This window comes from Phaenicophaeus curvirostris, chromosome 1, assembly GCF_032191515.1.
Source record: "Phaenicophaeus curvirostris isolate KB17595 chromosome 1, BPBGC_Pcur_1.0, whole genome shotgun sequence".
NCBI lineage: Eukaryota > Metazoa > Chordata > Aves > Cuculiformes > Cuculidae > Phaenicophaeus > Phaenicophaeus curvirostris.
This window is the reverse complement of record NC_091392.1, coordinates 66,975,271-66,987,300: the sequence shown is the minus strand read 5'-3', so window position 1 is coordinate 66,987,300 and position 12,030 is coordinate 66,975,271. Positions and strand designations below refer to the sequence as shown.

The 12,030-nt window shown below is 41.7% G+C and overlaps 1 protein-coding gene across 7 annotated transcripts in view; it reads left to right on the top strand.

Annotated features, from left to right (window-relative positions):
• The window catches only part of MICAL3 (microtubule associated monooxygenase, calponin and LIM domain containing 3), a 571,168-nt gene that overhangs the window by 114,457 nt on the left and 444,681 nt on the right, over positions 1 to 12,030 (top strand). For all 7 annotated transcript variants that reach the window (XM_069861231.1, XM_069861266.1, XM_069861258.1 and 4 more), the window contains one exon: positions 8,886 to 9,081. In XM_069861231.1, the coding sequence (XP_069717332.1) occupies positions 8,886 to 9,081 (196 nt within the window). The remainder of the gene's footprint in view (positions 1 to 8,885; positions 9,082 to 12,030) is intronic.

Genomic DNA, 12,030 nt, shown 5'->3' with positions numbered 1-12,030 from the left:
GGCTGAACATGAGCCAGCAGTGTGCCCAGGTGGCCAAGAAGGCCAATGGCATCTTGGCTTGTATCAGAAGTGGTGTGACCAGCAGGTCCAGGGAGGTTCTTCTCCCTCTGTACTCGGCACTGGTGAGACCGCTCCTCGAATCCTGTGTTCAGTTCTGGGCCCCTCACCACAAGAAGGATGTTGAGGCTCTGGAGTGAGTCCAGAGAAGAGCAACAAAGCTGGTGAAGGGGCTGGAGAACAGGCCTTATGAGGAGCGGCTGAGAGAGCTGGGGTTGTTTATCCTGGAGAAGAGGAGGCTGAGGGGTGACCTCATTGCTCTCTACAACTATCTGAAAGGAGGTTGTAGAGAGAGGAGGGTGCTGGCCTCTTCTCCTGAGTGACAGGAAACAGGACAAGAGGGAATGGCCCCAAGCTCTGCCAGGGGAGATTTAGGCTGGACATTAGGAAAAAATTTTTCACGGAAAGGGTCATTGGGCACTGGCAGAGGCTACCCAGGGAGGTGGTTGAGTCACCTTCCCTGGAGACGTTTAAGGTGCAGGTGGACGAGGTGCTGAGGGGCATGGCTTAGTGTTTGATAGGAGTGGTTGGACTCAATGATCCGGTGGGTCTCTTCCAACCTGGTTATTCTATGATTCTATGATTTCTTAAAAGAGAAGATAAATCTTAAATGGTGAATGAGTCTAGGTTTAAAACCTTAAACTCCTTCCTAGCTCTTAAAAAAATCCATTCAATTTAGCACACTTCTGCAGGTCAGTTTAGAGTTGTCATCTACCTGCTTTAGATATCTCTTTCTATGCAGGAGAAAAGTTGTTAGATAGTGGCTAGGTACTAATTTGGGAGAGGATTAAGGAAAGGATTCCTGGCTATGTCTCTTAGAAGTAATTTGCAGTTATTTAAATGGAAGCTCTTAACTGACTTCTTAGTGTTTCAATATGTGCAGCATCCAACAGTAGCATTGGTAGTAAGATTTCTATTTTACGTAAACAGTGCTGAGTGCAGTGAGCATTTCATAGGAGTTGCTGTTGCTCAACCTGCTTGTGTAAACCAGGTAATCATTATGCTTAAAATCTGACATATTTTAATCCCTTTCTTACTGCAAAGTATTTTGACTTCAAATGAAGTTGAGAATGCAGAAGTGGGAGTTGGGCATTTTGGATCCTGTTGGTGGCTAGGCCGCTAATCTGTTGTGAGACTGCCTTGCTGTTTGCTTAATCTCTGTGTCTAGACTTGTGCAGTGCCTCTAAAGTACTTAAGTATTTCCAAAATAGGTTTGTTCTGATATGCTAATACTTCTAAAACCTTTTGTGGCCCTTAGATGAGAAGTGGAGTTGCAATACAAAGAGACAGTTAATGGAATTGAAGTGGGAGAGGGTGAAACTTCTGGTAAAAAAATTGAACTCAATCTGACGTTAACACAGACAAAAACCGAGAAGCCTGAAAATGCTGCTGGATCTTGTTTGACATCTTCTTTATACCTCAGCAATAACGTTGCTAAACTAAATAACGTTGCAAGCACACTTCAGGAACCTTACCCCAAAAGTTATCTCTTAGAAATTAATGGCAGTGGAATCTGAAGACTGACTTGGAGCTCACTGAATCACTTTTAAACTCTTAACAAGAGTTCCTCTCTTCTATCTCTGTACTTTGTCATGTGCCATATGCTGCTGTTTCCATAGGAGTTAAGTGGTGTAGTTGTGTTCTCAAACAATTGTGTGAAGCTAGAAGTAATTGAAGAGTTTGGAAAAGAGGAGTGAAAACGAACAGGTGGTGTTTTATATTATCCTAAAACCACAAGATTTGAGAAATTCAGAATGAAGACTTTACTGAGAAATGTATTAATTCCCTCCCCGTTTTTCAGGTGTTTCACAGTAGACTCCTTTATTTGAATTTATGTAATTCCCCAAGGCCACAGCTGAGCCTATGCAAAATACCGCACCCATACCCCACAAGAGATGACATTTAACTTAGCTTGCAATCTTAATAGATTTGACTAAGAAGAGGAAGTCTAGAGGTACTGCATGATTAATGAAAAATAAATTATAGTAAAATAGGCACATTGTTTCACTTTGGGAAGACTTAATTGTTCTCAGATTCCCAGTTTTCTCCTGCATCTTCAGCAAGTATTATATTAAGGGGTAACCATGGCAAGATTGGTGGATGAAAAGCTGGTCATCCACCAATGACCCCGTAGTTAGCTGGCAATGTGCACTCGCAGTCCAGAAGGCCGACCATATTCTGCGCTGCATCAAAACAAGCATGGCCAGCAGGGTGAGGGAGGCGATTCTGCCTCTCTATTCCTCTCTTGTGAGGCCTCATCTGGAGTATTGTGTCCAGTTCTGGAATACTCAACATAAGAAGGATATGGAAATCTTGGAGCAGGTCTAGAGGAGGTCCACAAAAATGATCACAGGGCTGGAGCTGCTCTCCTGTGAGGGAGGGCTGAGAGAGTGGGGTTGTTCAGCCTGGAGATGAGAGGAGTCAGGGGAGACCTTATTGTGGCCTTTCAGTACTTAAAAGGGGGCTTATAGAAAAGACAGGAACAAACTTTTTGGCTGGGCCTGATAGGACATGGGGTAATGATTTTAAACTAAAAGAAGGGAGATATAGACTAGACATAAGGAAAAAAAAATTACAGTGGGGTTATTGAGGCACTGGAACAAGTTGCCCAGGGAGATGGTAGATGCCGCATCCCTGGAAATATTCAAGGTCAGGCTGTATGGGGCTCAGAGCAACCTGATCTAGTTGAAGATGTCCCTGCTTATTGGAGGGGGATTGGACTAGATGACCTTTAAATGTCCCTTTCAACCCAAATGTTCTATTATTCTATTATTCTGTGATTCCATCTAACTCATGATAATAATGTGTAGATTTTACAGAGCAAGGTAGTACCGGGGGAAATTGAAGATGGGATCCTTTCACAAGAAGAGCATCTTAAGGGTTCCAGTAATTGCCAGAGTTACCAGAATAGGACACATTTATGCAGGCGAGGAGGAGTTCAGTGTAGGAATGTTATCTTTGATCGTACAATTATCTTTACAGGAGGCAGGCTGTGTCAAGGCTAAGATAAATAAAGGACTCTGGCAGCTTTCATGCAACAGCTAAGCAGCCTGTCCTGCTAAGAAAAACAGTTCCCTTCAGATGATCTATGTGCTGTTCATGGCTCACTGGCTCTTCCAGAGTAAAGAATCAGATTTTAAAATGTGCCCTGTTTTGGATATTGCTTTTGGATTTTGAACTCATCAGTGGATTGTATGAGAAGCTGCTCTTGGCTTTCAGGTATCCCCCCTCTTTAGCTAATAGCATAGCTTTTTTTTTTTTTTTTTTTCCCTGGAAAATACAGCCTCATCAGCCCCTTTTCTCTCAGTTGTGACTGCTTGCAGACTTTGGGCTTTGCAGGCCCAGGTGCACTGACAAGGTAGAATGTCAACTAGTGGATAGGGAGTGTACTCTGCAGCTATCTCCCACTAACAAGCTGCAGAACCGTCTGGGAAATACAGCGTAATGATTTGAGAGAAGCACCTTTCCTCTTCAGAGGAATATTTCTCATAGCATTCTGCTTGAGAAACTGTCAGCCTCTGGCCTGGACAGGTGCACACTCTCCTGGGTGGAAAACTGGTTGGCTGGCCGGGCTCAGAGAGTGGTGGTAAATGGTGTGAAATCCAGCTGGAGGGCAGTGACAAGTGGGGTTCCCCAGGTCTCAGTGCTGGGTCCAGCCCTGTTCAATGTCTTTATCAATGACCTGGAGGAAGGCATTGAGGGCACCCTTAGCAAGTCTGTGGATGAGACTAAGCTGGGTGGAAGCGTGGATCTGCTGGAGGGTAGGGAGGCTCTGCAAAGGGATCTGAACAGGCTGGACCGCTGGGCAGAGTCCAATGGCATGAGGTTTAACAAGGCCAAATGCCGGGTCCTGCACTTGGGGCACAACAACCCTGTGCAGTGCTAGAGACTAGGAGAAGTCTGTCTAGAAAGCTGCCTGGAGGAGAGGGACCTGGGGGTGTTGGTTGACAGCCGACTGAACATGAGCCAGCAGTGTGCCCAGGTGGCCAAGAAGGCCAATGGCATCTTGGCTTGTATCAGAAGTGGTGTGACCAGCAGGTCCAGGGAGGTTATTCTCCCTCTGTACTCGGCACTGGTGAGACCGCTCCTCGAATCCTGTGTTCAGTTCTGGGTCCCTCACCACAAGAAGGATGTTGAGGCTCTGGAGCGAGTCCAGAGAAGAGCAACAAAGCTGGTGAAGGGGCTGGATAACAAGTCTTATGAGGGGCGGCTGAGAGAGCTGGGGTTGTTTATCCTGGAGAAGAGGAGGCTGAGGGGAGACCTCATTGCTCTCTACAACTACCTGAAAGGTGGTTGTAGAGAGGTGGGAGCTGGCCTCTTCTCCCAAATGTCAGGGGACGGGACAAGAGGAAATGGCCTCAAGCTCTGCCAGGGGAGATTTAGGCTGGACATTAGGAAAAAAATTTTTCACGGAAAGGGTCGTTGGGCACTGACAGAGGCTGCCCAGGGAGGTGGTTGAGTCACCTTCCCTGGAGATGTTTAAGGTGCAGGTGGATGAGGTGCTGAGGGCCATGGTTTAGTGTTTGATAGGAATGGTTGGACTCAGTGATCCAGTGGGTCTTTTCCAACCTAGTGATTCTGTGATTAGAAAATCATATCGAGGCTTTAGTGTCTACAAGAACTGCATTGGAATAGACCTTGCCCATTAAAATAACAAATATGAGGAAATGAGAGTAGGAAAGCTTCAAAGGTCCTTGCCCTTATATATAGTATCTTATTGGAACTTCAGATGAATTGGTGTAAACTTTCTAACATAATGTGAGCTAATTGTACGTCATCTTGTTAACGATACCTGTATCTCTTACTTTCATCCCTTAGGTAGGTTTGTGGGCTGTAACACTTTTCCTTCTGATAGCTGATGTCTTCCTGGTGCAGAAAGTCAGCTGTCAGTACCATTTCTCCTGTTTCACGTTTGGTAACAAGTGGGACAGTGGCTTTGCAGCTAGCCAGATATGTCTTCTTGGCACCTTTTGAAAACAAAACCAATAGACCAGGGAGACCAAATGGTCTGTATAGACTAAACATTTAGAAATTCATTGCCGAAGCTGGTAATCAGTTGAGTTTCTGTATCATGTTTTCTGATGTGCAGCTGTTTTCTTTGCAAAGTGAAGTGGAGGGTCATGTCCAATCCTGCATCTCCAAGTATCTGGATATATAAATTAATTAAAGAAAAGGCTGGGAATGTCCTCCTCCTTTGAGACCTTGAGGCATGGAGGATTTGTCGAGCTCACAGGGCATCTTAGCTGGGCAACATCATTTTGCATTAAAGTTTATGCAGATTTTCCATCTCTTCAGTTTTAACACAGTTGCATTGAGCCATTTACTCCTGCTTAAAGCTTGTGCTGTGATAGAATTGATTTGATTCTCAGTGTACCAGTCTGAGTCTTAATAATGAGAAGGGTGATGCTGATTTGTATTTCAAATAACATACCTAGAAGATCATACATGTTCACTGAATGCTTATAAACAGATGTCAGTTTTGATTTTCAGTCCTCTTTTTCATTAGTGTGATTGCTGCTAGTCTTTTTTCCCCACCCCAGAAATTACAGCATTGAAACAAGTATTTTTTTTTTAAATTTAATTATATGGGAATGATTTTACATTCTTTCTTTTTTGATTTTACTTTGAGAAGACTGACAAAACTCTTTGAGATTGTTACAAAACAAGAGGAGTGAAATAATGTCAGGTGATTAAGAAGTTTTTGTTCTTTTTGTTGTCATCCTTGTGGATTTTGCAGCCATTACGGGATGCACAGCAGAAGAGAACAAGTTAAAAACAGTTTGTGAAATGATATTTCTGTTGAAGTAGCTGAGCCTGGCTGATGCCTCTGTTGTGTATAAAGAATTACAAGTAGAAAAACTTTTGGTTTATGATGATTTAATATATTCCTTCTTTGTTTTCCCTCACTGTGGTGTTCTGGCATTACCCAGAGTCCTTCGGTTTTTCATTGTCAGCCAAAAGTGGCAGAGCAGTATTCCAGGTCAGTTCCCCTGTTACTGTGAACTCAGGGCTGGGGAATGTAACACAGATTACAAAAATAGATTTGGCTCTGGTGGTATCGCCATCTAGAGAGAATTAAATGAAACATGAATCCCAGTTCAAAAGGCAGTCCAGTTCCACTAAACTTTGCACATACTAAAACAACATAAGGCTTAGAAGCAGGAGGTGGTAGAGACCACAGTATCCCTGGAAATGCATGGTAACATTCCCACCTGCCACCTGAGCAAGTTTCTGTGGTTTATACCAGAAAGAAGCCCTGTAAGTTCCAGCCTAGGGCACAGCAGCCACTTGCCCACATCACAGAGGGCTCAATAACACTAAGGAGGAGAGAAAAACACTCCCAGCAGTTGTCTTTGTGAGATTTTATCTTTCTGGAGAGCGGTTGGAAATAAATGCCACTAATTATGGTAAGGCCAATGTAGTTTTGTGTGAAAGACTGAGTGTGCAATTGCCCTGAAAAATGGCTCTTAGGAATAAACTGAGAAACTGCAAAGGATGTAGAAAGAAAACAAAAACTTCCTTGGAGATCAAACCATGTGAGGGTAAAGTGAACATTGCCAAAGCTCCTGCTGGGTTAGGCTTTGCAAAGGAAAGGAAGGCAAACAGCTGTATTCCTTAAGCATCTAAGTAAAAACAAGATAAGGGAAAGTAGAACTGAGTCCACCGTGAAGATGAAGCTGACATAAAATGCAGTTTTCGTGTTGTTATGCAATCAGATGAATACTTGGCCTCCAGTTTCATTTGGGACAATGGCATTGGACATGGGAGCAAAAGAAATCAATGTGTAGGAAGACTTGGAAATGGAAGTTAACCAATGAAGCTGGAAACAAAATTTAGATATTACTGTACTGTAATGAATGGAAATAAAATTTCACAAAACAGTCTTCATCTCAGAAGAGTGCAAGTGTTGTACAATGAAATTGTGAGCTTTGTGGTCTATGGTGAAATCAAGCTCTCCTGATGTACCTTGACTATCTAATTCAGGGTAGTACTGTGTGACCACTGAGTGACAGGAGTGTGACCTGCAGAGAAGCAATTGAAAAGAAAATAAGAAAGAAAAAAGATGATCTGAACAAGTATGTTATCAGTTAATTTAAACAGTAGATAAAACACCTTCCTTGAAGGAATCACTAAGGCCTGCTAGTTCTGCAAGTGAAGTACTTTGAGTTTGTGAAGGTAAGTGGTATGAAATGTGACATGGATTCACCAAAGACCATGCTGAACTATCCTGACAGCTTTTATCGATGAAGTAACTGATAACCTCCATAAGGGAAATATCGAGCATTCAGGCAGTCTGGACTTCAGTAAAGCACTTGAGAGCTGCCACATGGAAATAATTATTTAAAGTGGATAAAATGAGGGAGTAGTATATGAAGTGTCAAGTAGCCAAGAAGTTGACTCAAATGAAGGGTTAGAAGTTTTATTGGAAAAGGAAATAATGACGTTGAATGTCATCTGAAGGCTGTGGAGTTTCACAAAAAAAAAATTATCTGGGGATTGATCTTTGTAATACTTCCACTAAGATTAATGGCAAACAAAGGGGAGAAAACTCTGCTAATGAAATTCATTGCTGAAGCAACATTTCAAATCCTCATCAGTGCAGAGGAGGAAAGGCATGTCATACACTAAGAACTGCAACATTTTGCAGACTATGATATTAAAAATAGAAATGTAATAGTAGAAAGTACTGGATCATGCACTAAGAAAGTGTTGAGAATTTTGGCTACCCACAAGGTGCTTATCTGGTGAAAGCAGAGAAGGAGAAAGATCTGAATATTACTCAATAAATAAAAGCCACCAGTATTATGTGGCATTTAAATAGGCAACTGTGTTCTCAATGTGTATCAGATGAGAGATTTCTGGCAAGGCTGTATGCTATGATGATAAGGCCCCCTCTGGAAAGCTGTGTTCAATTCTAATCATGCAGGTTCTGGAAAGATTAATCCAAACTGGGACAGGTGCAGAGACCTAGGGGATGATCAGCACACTGAAGAGTTTATCTCATGAGAGGAAGGCTTGGCTTGTTTAGCAAAGCAAAAGGAAAGGTTGTGCTCTGTAAATAATAAGCTGGGTAAGGGTAAGTGGTGGCACGTTATTTAAAACAAAACACTAGACTTTTACAAAGAGCTAGGTGAATGCAGGTTAGAAATTAGTTTGTTGAGTGCGGCAGGGAATGAAGCTCCTGTGTGCATTTCTCCAACTGCCTGGTTCACATGTCCTTGAAGTTTTCTGGGGTTTGTGGTATTCGGTCATCTTACTCAGATTTTTACCCTGTGGTTTATTTGATCACAAATGCCGATTAAAAAGGAAATCAATCCAAGTCTAAAAATGTTTGGAAACTCGGTCCAAGTGGGCCTTTTTCATTCCTTCCTTCCCTCCATTCCTCTTCTTGAAGTAGTAATAACATTTTCTAGCTCCCTAACTCTGTAGACTTGCCTTGACTGGTAACAACTTCAATGTGCAGCAGGGTTGCCCCATAGCATTCCTACTATGTCTCGTAGAATACAGCCAGTCTGTGGCCAGGCCTTCCCCAGTACTTACTGCAAAGGCTTCATTGCAACACTAGTTTTTGCAGCTGAAAAGTCCCTTTTTCCTCTTTCAACTAAGACATTTAACATTCTTTTTAGCATCTATTAGCCAAAACCACTAAGATTCTTTGCAGTGTGGCTCCCCAATAATGGCGAACAGGATAATGATGTAAGGTATTTTCTCGCTTTATTTACCTCCCTCTGCCTCATGTCCTTTTTTTGTCCCAATTGCTCAATTTCTTTAAGAGATTATAGTTCTGACTGTTGCATTTATTGTTTGTTCATGGGCTTATTCTTTAGGTTCTAATGTAAATGGGCTGGAAGAGCCCAGCCTTGCTAAGCGGCTGCGTGGCACACCTGAGCGGATTGAGCTGGAGAACTACCGACTGTCACTGCAAAGAGAAGAAGAACTGGAAGAGGTTCCTGAAGAGACACTAGCAGAGCATAATCTGAGCAGCGTGTTGGACAAAGGAACAGAAGAGGATGTGCCCAGCAGGTTAGCACACATTATCTGCAAGCTTTTTTATACCTATCTCAACAGATTTTGGTCTGCTTTTCCCTTAGATATTTTTTTTCTTTATATGTTATATATCACGTCTTTTCTAAAGTTGCTACAAATGTTCTGCATGTGTACACAGTTACTTTATCTTGTAGCTTCTGTTCTTCTAAACAGCTTACTACCATTCTTAAAAGATACCTGTAGTACTATAATAGCATGAAATTCAGTCCTAAATTGGAAGGCATTTTAAGATCTTTTTTTAATTGTATCGAAGACAAATAAGTCTTTTAAGCAAGGAGAACATGAATTCAAATGGGAGGGGATTCCAAAGTTAACTGCTTTTCTGTATGTTTTGCGTTACAATTGAAAAACACTGTTGACTTAAAGATTCAGCTTGACACGCACGTAATCCTGATTGAATGCTGATGCAATGCTTGAAAGATGTCAGTTTGAGGCAATGGTTATGGCTGTTGAAAACTGTTGTACCTTCACAAATTTTTGTTTATCTGCAAAATGATGTACGAGCACACCAGGATCCAAATATATGCAGGTAGAACTGCTGGAAACTGCTATTGCAAGGATCATTGAGAAAAAATACTTGATGAAGAACGCTTGTGAACTCTATAGTCAATTACACACTTTCTGCAGCATCTTGATCTCTTAATATGGTTTCTAATAATCTACTTTCCTTTGTAGCCATAGCAACCTTTACCTTTTCAGCATTCAGTAAATTCAGTAGTATCCTTAAAATAAACTTGGAAAATACTGTTACTGGTTTCCTGAGACTTAGTCTACAAATATATTCTATGTATGCATTGCCTACAGGGCTGTATGAGAAATTCCTTACTACATTTATACATGAAATTAAATTGAATTGGTGTGGTGAAGAATGCAGGAATAAAAACGTTAATTAAAATGTTTCCAGGATTAGTATGTAGTACCAAATCTGCCATTTATCTCATAAGATAGGTTTGAAGGTACAGCATATGGAAAGGGGTAACGTTTAATGGCCTGAACTCAGCCTTGACAAAGAGTTTGTACACGTGGCTGTGCCCGGCAATTGCAAATATCTTGTACAACTGTTTTCCCTGAAACCTAAATAACACTTGTTGTTTATTTTGTTAGCATATTGATTACTTTAGAAGATACTATTTTGACATTTTACAAAATTGAGTTCTTGCCTCTTGCTCTGGTTAAATAATCACAAGACTTTGTGGGAGGGTACAAACTCCATTTGCTTCATTTATCCTTCCTTTAGCTCCCTGCTTAGGCCTAGGAATTGTATCAACTGTGGCAAAATAGGCATTAGATATTGAGAGGGGTTTAGTCCTTTATGTTTCTAGCTCTAAACCAAAATTTACTGGTGTAGAGTATTATTATTGCTCAGTAAATGGCAGCCTACAAAAGGAGGAGAAGAGTTAGTTTAAAGAAGCGGGGTCTTGGCATTTTGGCATGAAGCTGTTGATCATCCACAAGAGCTCTTTTGCAGGATTGTGGAGACTCTGCAACTTTGATTTTCTCTCACAGGGCATTACATTAAACACCCTTTGTCTTACATGGATTCCCGTAACTGTATTAAACTGGGTGTTTCTGTCTGAAATAGACTGAATTACATACTTTTGCATGCAAAAAGCAGTGTTTAGTGGGCAACTCACACTCGACAATAGAGAGGAAGGAGAAAATAGATCAAATTCTTTGTCAGCTTGACATGGAAAAATCTCTGCTCAAAATATGGCAAGCACTTTACTGAGAGTATTGATAAGGCTGTGTGGACCAGGCACTGGAGAGAGAATTTTCTAAATGATGTTGCTGTCAGGTTTCCTCTGTTCAGCTCTACCCACTGCAGGATATGTCACAGAAAGACTGAGCAGAAATAAAAAGGAAAAAATTCCAACCACTGTTTCAGCAACAAAAGAAAAGAAGTTTGACTCCTGCAACAAGCCAACCAAAGCCTTGATTTGATCATCTTCACTGTCTTGGTGCAGCGCTGCAGGGTTTAAGAGCAGGCAGAGGAGATGGGGAACTTTTTGTTCCCTCTGTGTCTTGTAAAGCAATGGATTGGGCTTCAAGGTTCAGTGAGGTGTTAGCTCTAAGTCAAGCAGAGACCGCACATTTTGGTGTACAGCTTCCCAGCACGCACACATCAGGAGCCTGCACACTGCAGAGAAAAGTATACAGAAAAGAGCATTCAAAATATATTGTTTCAAAAGAGAGTTAATATTGTTTAAGGCTCAACAAAAAAAAAAAATATTTTAAGCAATCAAACCCTCCCTGACTACACAGCTTTTGAGGGACAGAAAACCCTTTAGATGCCTTATTCATTCCCTGTAACTTGCATTAACTCCTAGTATGTTATCTGCAGTTTTGGCCCTGTGGCCTTTCGAAGGCCTATCACAAAGCAGCTTGTGCTGCGTGGGTTTGTATGGCAAGGGAAGAGCTTGGTTTCAGCAGTTCAGGTTTTGGTTCCTCTGCTCAGCACTAACTCTGTGTAGGTGCACCATTTTAATAAGGTATTCAACTGCTTATACAAATCCTGTAAAGCAACCCACTTTCTTTGATCTCTGCTTTATAGAAAAAAACAGTTTCAGCTGTTGAATTAATTTGCATGGCACAGAGTTTCCATGCTGAAAGGTCAAACAAAAAACAGGTTATAAATAAAAGCCAAAGAAGGTAAAGTGAGCTATGTGGTAAAGCATTTATGTCATTAGTATTACATGCGATAAGCCAGCTGGTTGAAGAGCAGCAGCTCATCCCATTCAGCAGTCATGGCAACAGGTTGAGCAGCAGTCAACCTTATTGACAGCACACAAAACCCCAGCATGCAGCACCTGTCAGGTTTGTTTCCATACCAAAGAGTGGGAAGTTTAATCAGGGAGGAGGGGAACGATCACTTTTTATCTCTGTGATGATATCTACGTAAAGCCTTTGGAATATGCTTCAGTCTTC